The sequence below is a fragment of the Ranitomeya imitator genome, chromosome 2, assembly GCF_032444005.1.
Source record: "Ranitomeya imitator isolate aRanImi1 chromosome 2, aRanImi1.pri, whole genome shotgun sequence".
NCBI lineage: Eukaryota > Metazoa > Chordata > Amphibia > Anura > Dendrobatidae > Ranitomeya > Ranitomeya imitator.
In genome coordinates this window covers 809533668-809555797 of record NC_091283.1, presented here as the reverse complement: position 1 = coordinate 809555797, position 22130 = coordinate 809533668, and the positions used below count along the sequence as shown (strand labels likewise).

The window sequence follows — 22130 nt, the reverse complement described above, 5'->3', positions numbered from 1 at the left end:
AAAGTCCACTTTAAGGGAGGATATTAGCGAAGGGAATGAGGATGTCGAGTCCATATGGGTTGAAATTCATGGAGGGAAAAATGGTAACAAAATTCTCATTGGGGTCTGTTACAAACCCCCAAATATAACAGAAAGCATGGAAAGTCTACTTCTAAAGCAGATAGATGAAGCTGCAACCCATAATGAGGTCCTGGTTATGGGGGACTTTAACTACCCGGATATTAACTGGGAAACAGAAACCTGTGAAACCCATAAAGGCAACAGGTTTCTGCTAATAACCAAGAAAAATTATCTTTCACAATTGGTGCAGAATCCAACCAGAGGAGCAGCACTTTTAGACCTAATACTATCTAATAGACCTGACAGAATAACAAATCTGCAGGTGGTTGGGCATTTAGGAAATAGCGACCACAATATTGTGCAGTTTCACCTGTCTTTCACTAGGGGGACTTGTCAGGGAGTCACAAAAACATTGAACTTTAGGAAGGCAAAGTTTGACCAGCTTAGAGATGCTCTTAATCTGGTAGACTGGGACAATATCCTCAGAAATAAGAATACAGATAATAAATGGGAAATGTTTAAGAACATCCTAAATAGGCAGTGTAAGCGGTTTATACCTTGTGGGAATAAAAGGACTAGAAATAGGAAAAACCCAATGTGGCTAAACAAAGAAGTAAGACAGGCAATTAACAGTAAAAAGAAAGCATTTGCACTACTAAAGCAGGATGGCACCATTGAAGCTCTAAAAAACTATAGGGAGAAAAATACTTTATCTAAAAAACTAATTAAAGCTGCCAAAAAGGAAACAGAGAAGCACATTGCTAAGGAGAGTAAAACTAATCCCAAACTGTTCTTCAACTATATCAATAGTAAAAGAATAAAAACTGAAAATGTAGGCCCCTTAAAAAATAGTGAGGAAAGAATGGTTGTAGATGACGAGGAAAAAGCTAACATATTAAACACCTTCTTCTCCACGGTATTCACGGTGGAAAATGAAATGCTAGGTGAAATCCCAAGAAACAATGAAAACCCTATATTAAGGGTCACCAATCTAACCCAAGAAGAGGTGCGAAACCGGCTAAATAAGATTAAAATAGATAAATCTCCGGGTCCGGATGGCATACACCCACGAGTACTAAGAGAACTAAGTAATGTAATAGATAAACCATTATTTCTTATTTTTAGTGACTCTATAGCGACAGGGTCTGTTCCGCAGGACTGGCGCATAGCAAATGTGGTGCCAATATTCAAAAAGGGCTCTAAAAGTGAACCTGGAAATTATAGGCCAGTAAGTCTAACCTCTATTGTTGGTAAAATATTTGAAGGGTTTCTGAGGGATGTTATTCTGGATTATCTCAATGAGAATAACTGTTTAACTCCATATCAGCATGGGTTTATGAGAAATCGCTCCTGTCAAACCAATCTAATCAGTTTTTATGAAGAGGTAAGCTATAGACTGGACCACGGTGAGTCATTGGACGTGGTATATCTCGATTTTTCCAAAGCGTTTGATACCGTGCCGCACAAGAGGTTGGTACACAAAATGAGAATGCTTGGTCTGGGGGAAAATGTGTGTAAATGGGTTAGTAACTGGCTTAGTGATAGAAAGCAGAGGGTGGTTATAAATGGTATAGTCTCTAACTGGGTCGCTGTGACCAGTGGGGTACCGCAGGGGTCAGTATTGGGACCTGTTCTCTTCAACATATTCATTAATGATCTGGTAGAAGGTTTACACAGTAAAATATCGATATTTGCAGATGATACAAAACTATGTAAAGCAGTTAATACAAGAGAAGATAGTATTCTGCTACAGATGGATCTGGATAAGTTGGAAACTTGGGCTGAAAGGTGGCAGATGAGGTTTAACAATGATAAATGTAAGGTTATACACATGGGAAGAGGGAATCAATATCACCATTACACACTGAACGGGAAACCACTGGGTAAATCTGACAGGGAGAAGGACTTGGGGATCCTAGTTAATGATAAACTTACCTGGAGCAGCCAGTGCCAGGCAGCAGCTGCCAAGGCAAAAAGGATCATGGGGTGCATTAAAAGAGGTCTGGATACACATGATGAGAGCATTATACTGCCTCTGTACAAATCCCTAGTTAGACCGCACATGGAGTACTGTGTCCAGTTTTGGGCACCGGTGCTCAGGAAGGATATAATGGAACTAGAGAGAGTACAAAGGAGGGCAACAAAATTAATAAAGGGGATGGGAGAACTACAATACCCAGATAGATTAGCGAAATTAGGATTATTTAGTCTAGAAAAAAGACGACTGAGGGGCGATCTAATAACCATGTATAAGTATATAAGGGGACAATACAAATATCTCGCTGAGGATCTGTTTATACCAAGGAAGGTGACGGGCACAAGGGGGCATTCTTTGCGTCTGGAGGAGAGAAGGTTTTTCCACCAACATAGAAGAGGATTCTTTACTGTTAGGGCAGTGAGAATCTGGAATTGCTTGCCTGAGGAGGTGGTGATGGCGAACTCAGTCGAGGGGTTCAAGAGAGGCCTGGATGTCTTCCTGGAGCAGAACAATATTGTATCATACAATTATTAGGTTCTGTAGAAGGACGTAGATCTGGGTATTTATTATGATGGAATATAGGCTGAACTGGATGGACAAATGTCTTTTTTCGGCCTTACTAACTATGTTACTATGTTACTATGTAATAGTACAAGTGGATATAAGAAATGTTATAATATATTTTAAAAGAGAATAATACCATTTTATTCTGTATTATGTCCAACTCCCCTGAGGACGCTGCATTGCAGTGATAGAGGAGAGATATGTAACTGAAAAGATGGTAACAAATTGAAAGCTTTCGAGACTACACGGGTCTCTTCATCAGGCATAGACTAAAAGAAATTCTGGAGAATCACATATTTATGCACAACACATCACAGAAAAAAAAAACAGAAAAAAACATGGATAAGACAGGTGACGTGAAGCAGAATTACCATGAGCGATAAACAGTTATGTCCATAAATATTGGACCAGTTCTTAGATAAGGAATGTTTTATTGCCCTCTGATTGGGGTCTGGTTCTGTTGTGATGACCCCTCATAGTCTGAGGGGCAAGTTCCTTAGTTGATGTAAAAAGACATAAATCCATGCAACACATTCATTCCTGCTCTAAGACTGTCAAATGTCATCATCAGCCTTGCGCAGGCGTGTACTACGGAGGACAGAGAATGAACTTCAATCCAATATTGCGGCCAGCATGCAGCCAGCGGGTAAGGAAAGGGTGAATCAAACACCCGAAAACTCCGCCCATATGACCCAAAACCGGTCCCGCCAAATTCAGGTGACAGGTTCCCTTTAATGACGGTCTTACCTTACTGAATGTAAATATGGTGGCCAAACTCAAGATGATGGTTTAAAACGTGATTTATTCTGCCCTATACCCAATCGACAACATTTCGACCTGTGCTAGGACTTTGACAAGCACAGGTGGAAACATTATTCCTTGTGTATGTGGCAGAATAAATCACGTCTTATGCCATCACTTGGAGTTGGACGCGTCTACTGTGAGTGCATTGTATCATTTCCAACTGGGTTCCTTGAAGTTTCTGACTTTGCATCCCTATGGAGAGTGCAGCCGGCCGCCAGCTTTTCAAAGTATAGCCCACTTGTCGTTCTCCCTCTGTTTTCATAGTGCATGAATGTCTGGATAATTTTAGTGTTCACTCTTGGCTCTTTCCATCCATATTTAGGTGGGAGCTGATGGGTAATATGCCGCTGACCATCACCGTCCAACTGGTTGCATTACACCAACATTCGATTTACAGCTGCTGTTCTGATAGCAATGTACTGTGTGTGGACATTGATAATGCTATTTCCCTGTAGTACTAACCACCGGCCACAAGAGGCCACTGTTTCCACCGTAGCCCCTCCATGAAGTCTGAACATAAATATCTCACAGGGCTATGGCTGACTGCCCCTGGTAGGCCCCAAAATCTGATGGCCTACCTACCAGCGGAGGTTGGCACCCTAGAATTACAAAGTTGCGCCCCCGCTCGAGGGCGACTGTCCCTGAAATCCTTGTTATTCCATACATATATATATATATACAGTGTATATGTATAAATATATATATACAAAAAAAATCTAGATTAATTTCAATCCATGAATGTGGATCAAGTACTTCTGTGAGCCCCAATAATTGTTCCATCTTTTTTAGTTGTTAATAATTACTATACCTTATGTACATATCTAGACACTTAGGCACTTAGGTGGTGGTACACGTTCCACAAGAGAGCCGGATGGAACGCATGTGCGCTCTACCACTCTGGACGCAGCAGATATTACGCCGCATGTAGCCTTACTTCCGGACATGAACATTTAGCAGGTAATATTAATATGGTCCTACGTATAAATCAGTACAAGGACCCAAGACCTTGGCACAGAGACAATCTGTCAGGGTTGAACAACACCCTGAATCAGCTCATGGACCCATTAAGGTCTCTCAATGAATTGTCCCCTGATGAAGCCCTAAGAAAGGAAGGGGGGGAAACACATTGGGACAAGGGATTAATTTTGAAGAATTCAGATACGTGGATACTTCTGGAGCCTCTTATTAGTATGGTTCACCCCTTAGTACCAGAATTTAGATTGTTTCTGTTATTGCTGTGTGGGTTTAAGCTATTATAGTTTGGGAATGACAGATTCCTGGATGGCCACATCCGTCAAATATGTAATTATATCTTTGCACAACAGCATACCAGCAATACCCGATAAGTCTATTATTGCCCATTACTACCACCAACTCCTAGCAGCAGAATATGTAGTTATTGACTCTAATGCTGTGTGGGATCAATATTGATGCACCTTCATTCTGAGAGATGGAACTGTATTGACAGTAGGATGTACACTCTGTAATATATGGATTCCCTCATTATAGGAACCTGTCAGTATTTACTGAGTATTAAGTAAATGGATTCCAAGTCAGAAGAAGATATATCAGTGGTGGTGGTTGGTTAATCTCTGAGGTTCGGATATGCTTGCTTATTCCTAAATTCTGTAAGGTCTCTTAGAAAGCGTTTGTGTTTCCTATCTTTAAGCATCAGCTGATACTTCCCTACATGTGTCTTAAGATTTTCTTCCTTGGTAATAAACTTTGGTTCCGACTTAAATTTAAGTGCTCCCTCAATTAGCTCTTTGAGTCTAGTCGAGGTCTTGTCGAATGTACTTTTTTCCTCTTCTAAGAGAATTTGCATAAATGTCTAAGAAGATATTGATTCCTTTTCCCACTTCACTAACAGGGATGTTGATCTACCTCTTAGTGCAAGCATAATATTTATCCTCAATCCTAAACCCTGTTTAATAGAATTATCCAGAGATTGAACCTCCCATCCAGATTTAATATTCTCTTTATATGCTTCCAATAATTCAGGAAAAAATTGTTTTTACGTTTGGTCCTGTTATGGGGGATATTCTCATTCTCGTGCTCCTGGAAAACTTCTATGATGAGGCAGCGGATGGTCTCCTGAGGGATCTCCTCCCAGACCTGGACTAAAGCATCCGCCAACTCCTGGACAGTCTGTGGTGCAACGTGACGTTGGTGGATGGAGCGAGAAATGATGTCCCAGATGTGCTCAATCAGATTCTGGTCTGGGTAATGGGCGGGACAGTCCATAGCTTCAATGCCTTCATCTTGCAGGAACTGCTGACACACTCCAGCCACATGAGGTCTGGAATTGTCCTGCATTAGGAGAAACCCAGGACCAACCGCACCAGCATATGATCTCACAAGGGATCTGAGGATCTCATCTCGGTACCTAATGGCAGTCAGGCTACCTCTGGCGAGCACATGGAGGGATGTGTGGCCCTCCAAAGAAATGCCACCCCACACCATTACTGACCCACTGCCAAACCGGTCAAGCTAAAGGATGTTGCAGGCAGAAGATCGCTCTCCACGGCGTCTCCAGACTCTGTCACAGGTGCTCAGTGTCAACCTGCTTTCATCTGTGAAGAGCACAGGGCACCAGTGGCGTATTTGCCAATCCTGGTGTTCTGTGGCAAATGCCAAGCGTCCTGCACGGTGTTGGGCTGTGAGCACAACCTCCATCTGTGGACATCAGGCACTCAGACCATCCTCATGGAGTCGGTTTCTAACCGTTTGTACAGACACATGCACATTTGTGGCCTGCTGGAGGTCATTTTGCAGGGCTCTGGCAGGGCTCCTCCTGTTCCTCCTTGCACAAAGGCGGAGGTAGCGGTCCTGCTGCTGGGTTGTTGCCCTCCTACGGCCCCCTCCACATCTCTTGGTGTACTGGCTTGTCTCCTGGTAGCGCCTCCAACCTCTGGACACTATGCTGACAGACAGAAAACCTTCTTGCCACAGCTCGCATAGATGTCCCATCTTGGATGAGCTGCACTACCTGAGCCACTTGTGTGGGCTGTACAGTCTGTATCATGCTACCACGTGTGTGAAAGCACAACCAACATTCAAAAGTGACCAAAACATCAGCCAGAAAGCATTGGTACTGAGATGTGGTCTGTGGTCCCCACCTGCAGAACCATTCCTTTATTGAGGGTGTCTTGATAATTGCCAATAATTTCCATCTGTCATCTATTCCATTTGCACAACAGCATGTTAAATTGATTGTCAAACAGTGTTGCTTCCTAAGTGGACAGTTTGATTTCACAGAAGTTTGATTTACTTGGAGTTATAGTCTGTTGTTTAAGTGTTCCCTTTATTTTTTTGAGCAGTGTATATATACACTTCTACCCATGAATGTTGATCAAATACTTCTGTGAGCCTCAATAACTGTTCCACCTTTTCTTTTTATTAATGATTACTGTACCCTATGTAGGTTCAATAATCAGAATTAGATATCCTCGTGTTCTGCTAATGCTGTGTGGGATCAATATTGATGTACCTTCATTCTGAGATGGAACTGTATTGACAGTAAGAAGTACAATTTGGATTCCCTCATTATAGGAAGCTGTCAGTATTTACTGTTTCTTGAGTAAATGGATATAATAACAGTTGACAATATCTGATATTGTTGTCTGGGAATAACAGATTTCTTGACCGCGTATGGCCAATATGGCTTCTTCTTACCTGCCACCACCATTACGCACTACTCGCGTAGGGAAAACCGCCAACCCCTCTTTAAAATGAAAACACTACTCATTAAATTATTTGAATAATTTTGGCTACAGCGGCCAGTTTATTAACAAACAATAACATCAACATTATTTAAACATTAAATATTAATATGCAATTCTTATGCAAAATGAGGGGAGGGTTCTTGGAGCTCCCAAATATCTGGCTTAAAAATATTTTGCAAAGACCAAAAAGAATTTAAACCACCACTTAACCCTCCGCCGTGCACCACCAGCTCGAGGGCACTATAAATCCTGTTACGGGACAAACTAGCCACCAACCAGCTCTCAGGGTAAAAATCCCATCCATAGCCCGTAACCAAAATGCCAGATCAACCAACACAATTTTAACTGTCTGGAATTTTTACTTACAATTCCTTCCCTGATGAATCAGCATCAACTCCAAGAACCCCACCCCTGCCAACCATGCCACTGTGACGAAGCAACATACACATAACTGTCCAGCAGAATCCATACATATGCCTAACCCATGCTCGCAACAAAATTACAAAGCTAACAGAAAAATTAAGGGAGGGTGGGTGGGTTTGCGCTGGCTTCCTGCCTCACACTGGCAGTTTTCCCGCACTTTTGCTCCACAAACCCATTGTGAATTTATGATAGAATTGTCCTATTTAGCCTGATGGTTAGACATATCACCAACTAAGAGACAGGCCTAGAAGGCCTAGACCCTCTATAGACTATGAAGATATCGAATTCTGATTATTGAACCTACATAAAGTACAATAATTAACAGCCAAAAAAGGTGGAACAATTATTGAGGCTCACAGAAGTACTTGGCCCACATTCATGGGTTGAAGTGAATCTGTAGTTTTATTTATATACATATGTAGTTGGAGGGAATTGTCACGGGGTTACTGCGACAGTGTGGAGCCAGAAGACCACAGCGTCTGATTGGTTCTACTCCAGCGCTGAGAAGAAGCACTTCTCCTTTATTTTAAATATTTCTTCCAGCAGAACAGGGGTTAATCGGCCATGTTGGAAATCCATGTGAGCTCAGTAAGCCACTCCTTTTCCATTTATAATCTGGGCTCTGTTACTAATCCTCGTCAGAGCTAGCATTTGTGGCATGGCTAAGTGGGAGAGGAGCACATGTGAGAAGGAGAGTTGAAGGAGTTATTAGTGACTGTTGCTTGGTTTGTATGCATGGAATTTCCTTTTCCTTCTCTGTTTTTATTTATTCCCCTACCTTCACACCCCGGTGTATTCATCTGTTGCATATGAGTGAATATTTTGTATGCCTGGAGTTTTCTGTTAACCCTTGCCTGTGTTGCCCTATTTGTTGGGTTGGTGTACTGCAGTACACAGTAGCACCCCCTCTTCCATGGTTAGGGGAGGAGAACAGATGGAGGGCTAATTTAGGAGATAAGGCAAGGGTGGAGGCCCTGGCATCTTCGCCATCTGAAGTATCCCGGAGAACAGGGCGAGCTAGGGCACCCCCTAGTGTTAGGGACAGGGAAGGAGTCCCTGGTCCCGGGTCACCCGACAGCTGCGTCATGACAGGAATAACAGGGATTTCAGGGACAGCCACTTTCGAGTGGGGGCACCATTTTGCAATTCTAGGGTGCCAACCTCTGCTGGTAGGTAGGCCATCAGATTTCAGGGCCTACCAGGGGCAGTCAGCTGTAGTCCTGTGAGATATTTATCTTAAGACGTCTGTCTTATCCTGATAACCTGTTATAGTTCTGATATATGGGTTGTGTCTGGACATTTCTTCATTTTTAAGTGATTATCAATACAGGTTATTTTGTTAGGGGTATTTTTCTTTTTGGCATTTTTTGCATGTTAAACATACTCTGTTCTGCTTATAACTGTACTTTAGCAGCACCCGATGGAGTCCCAGGATAAGGGCAGGGAGGTGCATGCAAATAACTAGGAGGAAGTGCATCACAGGAAAGTGATGATTGCTATCCATCTTGGAGGAGGAAAAAGGTGAGAGCTGGAAGAGGGAGGACGTGTTGCATCTCCATCCATCACTATCTGCTGAGCCGTGTGCCTTAGGGATAATATGAAGACCGCTAAAGAGGATACTGTCCTGTTCCAGTTCCACCAGCTGGGGAGAAGTTTGCAGTGACAACGTCAACAGGAGGGAGTGGAGCCGGAATCCCTTGAAGCTAGTATCAGAGACATAGCTGAAAGGCCCTTCAGCAAGCCATCAGTAGTATCACGCATCGGTTGGAGACCCGCCATTCCATCCACAACGTTTGGGTGGATACAACTCTGCAGCGTTACAGTGGCCAGACACATGTCGGTAAGTCCTGAGCTCAGACCCACCGCAGGGATCACGGTGGAAATGTGCACGCTCAGTTATTTTGATGCCAATCTCAGAAAGGCAGATACAGGCACTTGATAGCACCAGTGTCCAGCAGATTTCAGGCTTTCTGAACTACTAGTGCCTTATACAGACCACATCAGTAAGCGGAATGTACCGGAGTATACAGATATGTTCTGGGGAGTGGTCCTATCGTGCCTACTGCGGTTCTTAAAGTGGACATGATAATATATAAATTGGTAACTCAGTTCAACCTAGTGAGCTGCTGCACTGCACTAGGATTGCTCCATAGTCCCAGGTAAACACTCGGTGACCGCACTAGGCGAGTGCTTATTTAGCAGAAAATTTGCATAAAAAGAGTTCAGTCAATGGTCCCAATTCTTCAAGACCAGTCATTTTCACGCACGTCTTCCGATGAAGGGGCATGGGGTAGAAAGGTACTCTTGTGACGTGTTATTAGTGATAGGTTGAGGTTGTATTTTGCCCGAAAGTAGGGACAGTTAGGGTTGACGTTTGGGACTAGCCCAGCGATGGAGGGGCTATATTGCAAAATCAGAGAAAACTTCCTGGTAGTGAGTCAGACAGGGCCTAGCTTGCAGCTAGAGCATATCTTTGGTCTGAGCACTTGCATGAGTTGCGTGTCCCCAAGATGAGTAGAGACCAAGGCAGTGGATAGCGTGATCCTGAGATTGGTCCTGGGACAGGAAGCTTAGCAGTATGGCCCCTGAGTCCACAAGATGGAGAGTAACGGGCCAGGATGAAACAGGGAAAGTGAGATGAAGAGAGTGCCCCCGTCGGGAGTTCAAATGTGTCACCAACAGAGAAGCCATATTGGCAAACTAGTTCCCCTAAGAGGGAAGAGGACATGGAACCACGGATTGAACTATAGGACTCTCACTAACAGAACTGTAGTAATTGAGTTGGTCAACATCTGGCCCTAGCCACCAGCTGAAGTCACCGGCATCATGCAGCCTGCAGTGTCTTAGCACCCATTTAGACGAAGTCCACACACCCGGCCAGGACCCCACCTTCATGTAACATGCCGCGGCGTGAGAGCCGAGTACCTCACCCACGGCTACCGTCCCTCACCATGTTACACATTAAGAGGTGCTTTTAAATCCAGCATGTTTGACAAATGGCATCGCCCCTGTGCACCTTTCCACAAGTCTCACTGCAGTCAGGGATTGGAGTAAAATATTGGGAGTAAAGAGCTCCACAGCTCCTCGTGAATTAAACAAGTTGTGGCGTCACGCCCCAATTGTGCCCATGTTTTATCTACTTTGATGGAGCTTGGAGAAACTGGTGTAAAAACACTGATTGTTTTCATAAATCGGGGCTAATCTGACTCACCTAAATGTCTGGGTGAAAATCAGGACTGTGGAATACTACAGTATGTACGTCTGATCAAGGCTTCAGACTTAACCTATTTGTTGTCTAATGGTACAAAAGTCTATTTGGTGAAGAAAAAAAACTGTCTAAACCAACCAGAGGTCAGATTGAGTTTTTCAAGTTGTTCTGGGCAAAAAAAAGAGACATTTATTTATTTATTTATTTATTTATTTTATCGTACAACATAGTTTTACGAATCTTTCCCATTGTCTTGATTGTATACATTCTTTTTCATTAGGTTGTTTTGGACCTCATGACCTCGAATCAAAAAACAAGACCTACTGCCCATAGCAGCGAATACCAGTGCCGACAATTTCCACCAATATGATCATTTTCTACGTGAAATTTAAAGGGGATTTCCTGCTTTTGAAAACCCCTCTAACGTACCTGCAGTTTTTTTTTTTTTAAACAAACAGTTCTTTTATCACTCTCCCCAGGTTCAATGCTGAGTCTCCGTCCCTGCTCCTAGTGTCTGTTATTGATGTCATGTCAACAACGCTGCAGCCAATAGTTGACAGTGTAGGCTGCTGAGCTCACTGATTGGCTGCAGTGCTGTTAACGTGAAATAACACACACACCAGGAGCAGCAGTGGAGACTCAGCGTTGGACCTGGTGAGGGTGATAGGGGGTTTCAAATACCAGAAAACCCCTTTAACAAAAACTGAAACCTATTTTAGCTGACCGATGACAGGCCACCATCATCTGGAAAGTAGTCAGCTTAAAATCTTAGTCCCATAATTGCTAATTCATTGAGGATCTCATAATGATCCCAGAAACATTGTTTGTCCTTCACCCGGTATCATTAAACAGACATTATATAGTCAATATGGACTGTAATATGGCTGTGTCAGCTTAACGATCGTTCATTAAATGAGGGCTCAATCAAGCGGTTGTTCAGCCATCAACATACTGTAAATCAAAGACAATAATGAAGTAAGTGTCTGATGAAGTTGTCGCAGCTGGGTATATTATTGCCATATAAGCTCTTTGTTTCTGTACACACTACTTTGATTTCCCCATACGCCAGGATCTGCTTGTCTAGCACTTTTTGGGATTCTCCCAAAATACTCATACTAAAACATATAAATGTTCCCCTACCACAGTGGAGTCATCCTACTTAATGGGTTATTCTCAACTTGGCAAATTATCACACAAATTAAATGAACACAAACGAGTGTTTTATGACTATTAATAAACTTAACACAAGGAAAGAACATTTGTAATGTAAAGTCGCAAAATGTGTTGTGAATGTGGAATGTGCAACTTTTTTTACGCTGAAAGATGCAAAACAGGTTATAGAGCATTTTTGATTTTGCACGAAATCGTACATGTGCACTGGCTAATTCAGACGACTGATTGTATATGTGGGCAGTATGGTGCCGTGCTCAACTATCAGCACACAGACCGAATACACAATCTTTTTTCAATATAGGATATTTTAGTATGTCCTAAGTTGGGTCCCCATGAACGTAGCGGGCTCAGGAGCTGAGCCCGCACCATATTTAGCAGAAGCAGCCATCATTACACAGTCAGCATCTGCCTATAACAGCAGCAACTGCGCCTTTCCCAGATTGCTGCTGTCTTATCATTTAAATATTGCTGTCAATCACTGACAGAAGCATTTGAATAACGTGATTGCCAACTCAAACGTGCATCAGCTTCCATTTCCCCTTCCCTTCCCCACAATGAGACTGCTGGATGCCAATGGGTTATCATGGCAGCCAGGTGCCTGCTAAGGGCCACCATCTTTGTCCTCCTGCGAAGTTCAGCCTATGGCCGGACTTTATACAGAACGTTATTTTTGTCTATATATTATAATACTATAGTATTGTGATCAGTCAGTTGCCTAAAAAAGAACTAAAAAAAAGCAAAAAAAATGTTAACATTAAACAAATATAAAAATTCAAATAGACATACTGTATATATATATATATATATATATATATATATATATATATATATATATATATAGTTGCATACAGTACAGACCAAAAGTTTGGACACACCTTTTCATTTAAAGATTTTTCTGTATTTTCATGACTATGAAAATTGTACATTCACACAGAAGGCATCAAAACTATGAATTAACACATGTGGAATTATAAACTAAACAAAAAAGTGTGAAACAACTGAAATTATGTCTTATATTCAAGGTTCTTCAAAGTAGCCACCTTTTGCTTTGATGACTGCTTTGCACACTCTTGGCATTCTCTTGAAGAGCTTCAAGAGGTAGTCACCGGGAATGGTTTTCACTTCACAGGTGTGCCCTGTCAGGTTTAATAAGTGGGATTTCTTGCCTTATAAATGGGGTTGGGACCATCAGTTGCGTTGTGCAGAAGTCTGGTGGATACACAGCTGATAGTCCTACTGAATAGACTGTTATAATTTGTATTATGACAAGAAAGAAGCAGCTAAGTAAAGAAAAACGAGTGGCCAGCATTTCTTTAAGAAATTAAGGTCAGTCAGTCCAAAAAATTGGGAAAAATTTGAAAGTGTCCCCAAGTGCAGTTGCAAAAACCATCAAGCACTACAAAGAAACTGGCTCACATGAGGACCGCCCCAGGAAAGGAAGACCAAGAGTCACCTCTGCTTCTGAGGATAAGTTTATCCGAGTCACCAGCCTCAGAAATCGCAGGTTAACAGCAGCTCAGATTAGAGACCAGGTCAATGCCACACAGAGTTCTAGCAGCTGACACATCTCTACAACAACTGTTAAGAGGAGACTTTGTGCAGCAGGCCTTCATGGTATAATAGCTGCTAGGAAACCACTGCTAAGGACAGGCAACAAGCAGAAGAGACTTGTTTGGGCTAAAGAACACAAGGAATGGACATTAGACCAGTGGGAATCTGTGCTTTGGTCTGATGAGTCCAAATTTGAGATCTTTGTTTCCTACCACCATGTCTTTGAGCGACGCAGAAAAGGTGAACGGATGGACTCTACATGCCCACATTCCCACCGTGAAGCATGGAGGAGGAGGTGTGATTGTGTGTGGATGCTTTGCTGGTGACACTGTTGGGGATTTATTAAAAATTGAAGGCATACTGAACCAGCATGGCTACCACAGCATCTTGCAGCGGCATGCTATTCCATGCGGTTTGCGTTTAGTTGGACCATCATTTATTTTTCAACAGGACAATGATCCCAAACACACCTCCAGGCTGTGGAAGGGCTATTTGACCAAGAAGGAGAGTGATGGGGTGCTATGCCAGATGACCTGGCCTCCACAGTCACCAGACCTGAACCCAATCGAGATGATTTGGGGTGAGCTGGACCGCAGAGTGATGGCAAAAGGGCCAACAAGTGCTAAGCATCTCTGGGAACTCCTTCAAGATTGTTGGAAGACCATTCCTGGTGACTAGCTCATCAAGAGAATGCCAAGAGTGTGCAAAGCAGTAAACAAAGCAAAAGGTGGCTACTTTGAAGAACCTAGACTATAAGACATAATTTCAGTTGTTTCACACTTTTTTGTTAAGTATATAATTCCACATGTGTTAATTCATAGTTTTGAGGTCTTCAGTGTGAATGTACCATTTTCATAGTCATGAAAATACAGAAAAATCTTTAAATGAGAAGGTGTGTCCAAACTTCTGGTCTGTACTGTACACATACAGTATATATATATATATGTATATATATATATATATATATATATATATATATATATATATATGTATATACACATATATTTGGTTTTGATGGAATTTAAAAGTCTGAAATCTTAAAACAAAACAAAAATTTGAATGGATAAATCAAAAAATATTTTCTAGTGATGCGAACAAGTGCATCACAATAGTATCAATGTGTATGTGCATATTATACAGTATACAGTGTATATGCATTTGTACACGTGCGTACTATGTATAATAATGTGTAAATCGGTATGAGAAATTCTATCTTATTGCGTTTAAAGCGAATATACTTTTTAATGTGGATGTGGCTTGACAGGGGGGCCCAGATGCAAGTCCTGCACAGGGGCCCTTCATTGTTAGTGTCTGCCCCTGAACAAGAAAAATAAAGCAAAATGACTTTAAAGAAAATTGCAAATAATGAATCAGACCCGTTGCCTTTTTTGTCACATCTTTCTTGTTTTTACTGCATTTTTAGGGGTCCGGACAATTTTTCCAAATGCTGCATACACCAGGTCTGGCTCTTTTTTATGCCTTTTCCTAAACAATTAAGTTCATGGTGTTTTTATTAACTTGTCATGATTCCGCTTATCGGTGTGCCTGAAAGCAGTGAGTTCAGCCTTCAAAACCAGGACAGGGTCATGTTGATCTAACAGTATGCTGATGGACAGCTCAGCCATCCAATCGGAGGCTGGGGCGTTTTGAGCTGTCAGTGTGAGTGACAGTTCAGCCATCCAATCATGGCCAGGAAGGGCCAGGGCTTTTTCCATGTGTCTGCTATTGGAGTGATTACCTGGCTATTTAGCTTTGCTCAAATGGTATGTGCTTGCTCTGTTCTGTGTTCCTGCATTTGATCTTTGTTGCCCAACTTTGAACCTTACCTTTGAATATTTATTTGCTTTGCCCTTTTGTCTTGATCTGCTATCTTCTCGGAATTTTGACTTCGGACTTTAACCTGACTATGCCTTTGCTCGTTGAATATGACAAGCCCTCTTGGTGCCTGACCCCAGACCTCTTGACTCTCCAAGCCTCAAGGCTTGTCTGTGAGCAGTGACTAGCATCACAGAGCTAGAAAAAAAACACTGAAAAATAATCTGTTTGCATGCAGTCTTAAAGAGAAATTCCTATCTTGTACAGTACTAAATGTATGGTACCATCACTCACTGCAGTCAGGGTAGAGGTAGTTGTGCCTGCAAGGCTCTCTCCATATATTTGTATGAAATTAAAGTTGCAAAAATTGCCAGTTAATGCTTTGAATTTGCCAAGAATGTCGGCATTGGGACAACCCTTCTCCAGCCTAAAGTGCCTCCATGACTGATTTACAATTGGCTCAAAAGTGGAGAAAAAAGGAGATTTATATTGCAAAGTTTCTTACATTTACTTGTATGATTCATCTGTGCAAAGTTTGCTAAAACAATGTGACAATTTTAAGCATAACTAAACTGTTATTTTTTTTTTTAATTTCTCATTTTAAACTAATCTAATGTTTATAAATATTATCATTTCTGATTTTGCCTCCTTCTGGAAGAAAATTCATGTGAAAGAAAGTCCTGTCCTAAATACCTACTTTCCATTTATTTACTAAAGTGGCATTCTTTTCATGGCTGTTGAGCAACATCCATATAAAATAACCAAGAAAGCAGTCTATGGATTACCCTTACTTGACTACCTGGAAGAACGGATTCTGCTCAGCATGCCTGCTCTCTCCAGCATGCCCACTCTCTCCAGCATGCCCACTCTCTCCAGCATGCCCACTCTCTCCAGCATGCCCGCTCTCTCCAGCATGCACGCTATCTCCAGCATGCTCATTTCCAGTGTTAGGTGCGCAGGGCGGTAGTCATGGTCAAGCGGCTGCTTCTGAACACTCTGGCTCCTTACAATTAAAACTTTCCCCAGACTATAGGTGCTGTGTGTAGTGCAGACCACTCATGTTTTGGCTGCAGGCCTCCATTGTCTCCTCGATCCTAGATGCAGGAACAGCCACACACAAATCAGTCACATATCAAACAGTTCAACTTACCTTAGCAGTTTGAATTCAATGAATGTTACAGCACAATACATTTCCATGTTCTCAGCCTGTTCAGCGAGAGCTATCCCTTCGCTTATTGGCTCCTTCGGCCTCCAGTTTCCATAAGATCCATTCCGTCTCCCTCACGCATTTCCCTATCTGGCTTACCCTTGTAGGAAGAGAATAAGGCATGCTTCTCAGTGCCTAATTCGGGTCGCAGGGCCCGGACGTTACAGGATTGTCCACTGAAGACAGTTGCCATCATTCTCATACTGCCAAACAGTTCATACTTCCCCCCTTCAGCCCTCTGGCCTTGAACTTCTGCTAACACTTTATCTATCTGAAATCTAATCTCCAACTCTATCTAACCAGAAAGATCTAGTTCAGGAGTGTGTTCTCTGGGCAGACTCTGCTCACCCTTTTACTCAAAATGGGAAATCCATTCTCTGTTTTAAAAAATTTGGGGTGTAAAGATCATCCCCAGCAAACACACAAAGGAGTCGAATATAGAAACAGGATGTATAGGCTTATGGTCAGGAATTCTGGATGAATTTTATTCTAAAGGTAGAAAATTAATTTCAGAAAGCTCAGTCACGAGTCATGCACGGGAAAAGGAGTCTGCTGAGCTGATGCCTCTAATTTTGGAGAAGGCTTTCCATATAGAACCTAGCTGGGTGGGAAGAAACAAGGTGGGGGGTTATCAGTTCCGTGTCTGGACCTCTCTCCCCGTGCCCAGACTTTTCTCCCTGTGCCCAGATTGTTTTTCAAGATAAGTTTTCTTTGAAACAGAGAATACAAAGTAACTATCCCTGATGAGGGAGCTTGTCTACATTTTATGCCGGCCGTGGTTTGAGCAGCATGAAACGACTGACAGGTTCCTTTTACAACTCTTCTAAGCAAAACCCATTCCTAATGCAACTTTTAAAACTTGGAATCTAAGCAAAAAAAATGGCTAAGGTACATAATGAATTTTTCTCAAATTGTCGCATTTTGCTTGCTAATTTTGTCTCTAAATCGCAAAAGAACATTTGGAGATATCCACCTTTAGGGCTTTACTTTTTTTGTGGGCACTCAATAATCCAGAATATATGATAATCTAGCACCAACTACATACCTTTTATACTGGAATAAAGTGCGTACATTTTTTTTCACGAGACTTCTTTTTTTTTTTTCAACAAAAAAAAGTAAGATTAATGGGACTTTTCCCCACTCAATAACAATTACTAGAAATGTAATTTCTGATGCTGCCTTGAGTGCATGCAATTCCATGGCTTTTATATGCTGATTGTAAGCAGCAGGAAAGGTGATTGAATATGCCAGTGGAAGGACTTTAATTGTACACTTAAAGGCAGCGTGCACACATCACATCGGACTGCCGTAATAAACCGCGCTTGTGTCTCTGATGGATCTTGTATTCTTCTGCGCTCCTTGCACTGTGTCGCACGGTCATTCTCAAACACTGAGAGGATTAACCTTCTCCTGGTATTTTGCATTGCTCTATTCCAGGAGGCTACTTCCACCCTTGTCATCACCTCCTTGCACTTTTATTAGCAGATGAGGCTAGGAAACTGGTCCACACACTGTGCTGAGGAACCCTGCCTTCTTATGAGAAGGGAGGGGATTAACTCTTTTTCTGCATTCGGTCTGGGAGGGATCCCAGTGTTATGTTCTACTACAAAACAGGAATGCAGTGGTGAGGTTTTCATCACTGCTGCTGTCCGCTGAAGGGTGGCTGCACAGGAGCACGCCTGAATCCATGGCACATGTATATAAGGGGACGTACACAAGATACAACATTTCTTGGAGTTCATTGATTCTCTTGGTGACTAACCTTCTGATGCATTTCTTCATTGGCACCCTTTAAAAACTTTTTTTACGAAATATCCAGAATGTTGATACGATCTTCACCAAGACTGCAAAATACTTTTTCTTGTTGGAAGACTTGCAGATGAACTTATTTGCTTCCACCTTTACTTTTACTTCTTCGTGAAGTTGACAGCATCAACATGCCTTCCAATGATTCTCTACCAGCCAGCCTTGAGACGACCACCCAGTGGAGCCCATTTAATGGACCCCTGAAGTCCATTGAGCCATGGAACTTCCAACTTTTGACGGCTCTGATGTTCCTGATCACGACTTTATCAATTATCGAGAACTTTATTGTCATCATAGTGACCCTTAAGTTCAAACAGCTGAGACAGCCGCTAAACTACATCATCGTGAACTTGTCAGTGGCGGACTTCTTGGTTTCCATTGTTGGTGGCAGTATTAGCATTGCCACCAATAGTAAAGGATACTTTTACCTGGGACCATGGGCTTGCGTGGTCGAAGGGTTTGCAGTAACTTTTTTTGGTAAGAATTGGACATTGTTATCCTTCACTTAATTTTTGTACCATACAGATGCAGCAGAACTGAAAATGACGTTTACGGTAGGTGTACATAGGTTGTATTCACAGTGGATTTTCGAGATCCAAATCTACTGCTTTTACCAAGAGCAGCATTGTGGATGAGGTTTCACAAAATCATATCCATAGACAGTAGGGAAAAGCTAAACTCGAGGTAAAATCCGAGACATGCCAATTTGTGCCAAATGACCGCCGCTGTGTAAGTAAAATCCGCAGTGTGACAATTTCTGCAAGACAACCACCGCTGTGAAAGTAAAATCTGCCAAGTGCCAATTTGTGCAAGTCGACCGCCACTGTGAAAGTAAAATCCGCAGTGTGCCAATTTGTGCAAGATGACAGCCGCTGTGGAAGTAAAATCCGCAGTGTGCCAATTTGTGCAAGACGACCGCCGCTGTGGACGTAAAATCCGCAGTGTGCCAATTTGTGTAAGTCAACCACTGCTGTGGAAGTAAAATCCACAGCACGCCAATTTGTGCAGGAAGACTGCCGCTATGGAGGTAAAATCCGCAGCATGCTAATTTGTGAAAGATGACTGCAGCTATGGAAGTAAAATCTGCAGCATGCCAATTTGTGCAAGACAACCACCGCTGTGGAAGTAAAAACCGCAGTGTGCCAATTTGTGCAAGACGACTGCCGCTGTGGAGGTAAAATCCGCAGCATGCTAATTTGTGTAAGATGACCGCTGCTGTGGAAGTAAAATGCACAGCACGCCAATTTGGCAAGATGACTGCCGCTGTGGAGGTAAAATCTGCAGCATGCCAATTTGTGCAAGACAACCACCGCTGTGGAAGTAAAATCCGCAGCGTGCCAATTTGTGCAAGACGACAGCCGCTGTGGAAGTAAAATCCGCAGCGTGCCAATTTGTGCAAGATGACTGCCGCTGTGGAAGTAAAATCCGCAGCGTTCCAATTTGTGCAAGACGACCTGCCGCTGTGGAAGTTAAATCCGCAGGGTGCCATTCATGCAAGACAACTGTCGTTGAGGAGGTTAAATCCACAGCGTGCCAATTTGTGGAAATTGATTGCAACTGCGGAAGTAATATCCACAGCCTGTCAATTTGTGTAAGTCGATGTGGAAGTAAAATCTGCATATCAATTTGTATTGCATATGTCACCGCAGTATAAATTGCAGCAATTCCGCATCAGCATCATATTCACAGCAAAATCTGCAGCAGTTTCTGACGCTGCAGATTTTCCACCTCAGAATTGGCACATACCCTTAGCCATTTCTTCATCAAACTCTGCACTGCTACATCTCTGTAGTTTAATCCAACCACGTTTTCTTTTCAACAGGTGTTAGCCAAAGCGATTCAGCCCAATGTTCTCCCTCCGACAGCACTAGAATGACATAATTAATTTAGAACTTTCTGTACAGATGACATTAGAGAGGAGGTGAGATCAGATCTGCCTACAGACAAGCTCCAGGGAGCCTCGAAATATCTAGATTATATTATCAAATAATCCTTTTCTCCATTTAAAAAGTAAAAAAAAAAACTAACAAAACGAAGTTGGACCTTCATCATCGGGGATCCGGCTGCTTTAAATATTCCCGCGGCTTCTGTTTGCAGCGGAAGTTTAGTTCTGGCAGTGCTGGCACATTAGCTAAAAATTAAATGAATGGCATCTTATCCATTTACAGAACTTTTCTAAGATTTATTGTTAGGCTGCCGTCACACTAGCAGTATTTGGTCAGTATTTTACATCAGTATTTGTAGCCAAAACCAGGAGTGGAACAATCAGAGGAAAAGTATAACAGAAACATATGCACCACTTCTGGATTTATCACCCACTCCTGGTTTTGGCTACAAATACTGATGTAAAATACTGACCAAATACTGATAGTGTGAAGGCAGCCTTATACTGTGATACAAAAAATAAGCAAATCTGTCAATCGGAATAACCCTTAATAGTTCTATTGTCAGCAAGAACTTTTTTGGGTCTTCTATTTCATTTGCTCGTAATCCTGAATGTGAATGATATGGAAAAAGGCAATTATGCTTAAATGTATTAATATTTAAGGATTCAACCACTTTGGGGGCAATACAGCAATTTTTAGACAGTTTTTGGTTCACATGATTCTGCACTGTTTCCTGATTGGCTGTAACACTCAGTTCTGGGAATTTCAATTCTGCTTTTATTCAATATCGTTATAAACTATCAATATATGTGTCTGTTACACTGATATATGGTATATGTGCTATGTGCTGTTAGGTTTATGATATGCTACATATGCTATCAGTAATGCTACATGGCATATGTGCTATATACATGTGCTATCAGGAATGATATATGGTATATGTGCAAATATGGTATATGTGCAATGTACATGTGCTATCAGGACTTATAAATGGTGTATGTGCTATGTACATGTGCTATCAGGGATGATATATGGTATATGTACTATCAGGAATGATATACAGTATATGTGCTATATACATGTGCTATCAGGAATGATATGCAGTATATGTGCTATATACATGTGCTATCAGGAATGATATATGGTATATGTGCTATAGTATATACTATTTACATTTTCCATCAGGAATACTATATGGTATATGTACTGCTAGGTACTATGTACATGTGCTATCAGGAATGATATATACTATATGTGCTATCAGGGATAATATATGGTATATGTGCTATGTACATGTGCTAGCAAGAATGATATATGGTACAGTATATGTGCTATGTGCATGTGCTAGGAGCAATTATATATAGTATATGTGCTATCAGGAATGATATATGGTACTTGTACTATTAGGTATACTACATGGTATATGTGCTATGAGGAACACTATACGTTGTGTGTGTGTGCTATGTGCATGTGTTATCAGGAATGATATATGGTATATGTGCTATAGTATATATACTATTTACATTTGCCATCAGGAATACTATATGGTATATGTGCTATGTACATGTGTTATCAGGAATGATATATAGTATATGTGCTATCAGGCAGGGCCGGACTGGCCATCTGGCAATTCTGGCAAATGGGCTGGAGGTTTATGGAGTACGTTATGCTATGTTGGGGGAAGGGGTGACCATCATACTGTGTGGGGGCTTTGGGATCCTCATAATGTACGAGGGGCTTCGGTGGATGTCACACTTTATATAGGGTCGTGTGGTGGACATCAACCCATGTGGAGGTCTGTGGTACTTCTCATCTACTATATAATTGTCTAAGGGTCACTTCCGTCTTTCTGTCCTTCTGTCTGTCTGTCTGTCTTTCTTTCTGTCACGGATATTCATTGGTCGCGGCCTCTGTCTGTCATGGAATCCAA

At 42.0% G+C, this 22130-nt stretch overlaps 1 protein-coding gene across 1 annotated transcript in view; it reads left to right on the top strand.

The window, feature by feature from the left end:
- Positions 1-18170: 18170 nt before the first annotated feature.
- Positions 18171-22130, top strand: part of LOC138665887 (opsin-VA-like) — an 88568-nt gene continuing 84608 nt past the window's right edge. Inside the window, exon 1 of the mRNA XM_069753830.1 lies at positions 18171-18791. Within this exon, the coding sequence (XP_069609931.1) occupies positions 18446-18791 (346 nt within the window). The 5' untranslated portion in view covers positions 18171-18445. The remainder of the gene's footprint in view (positions 18792-22130) is intronic.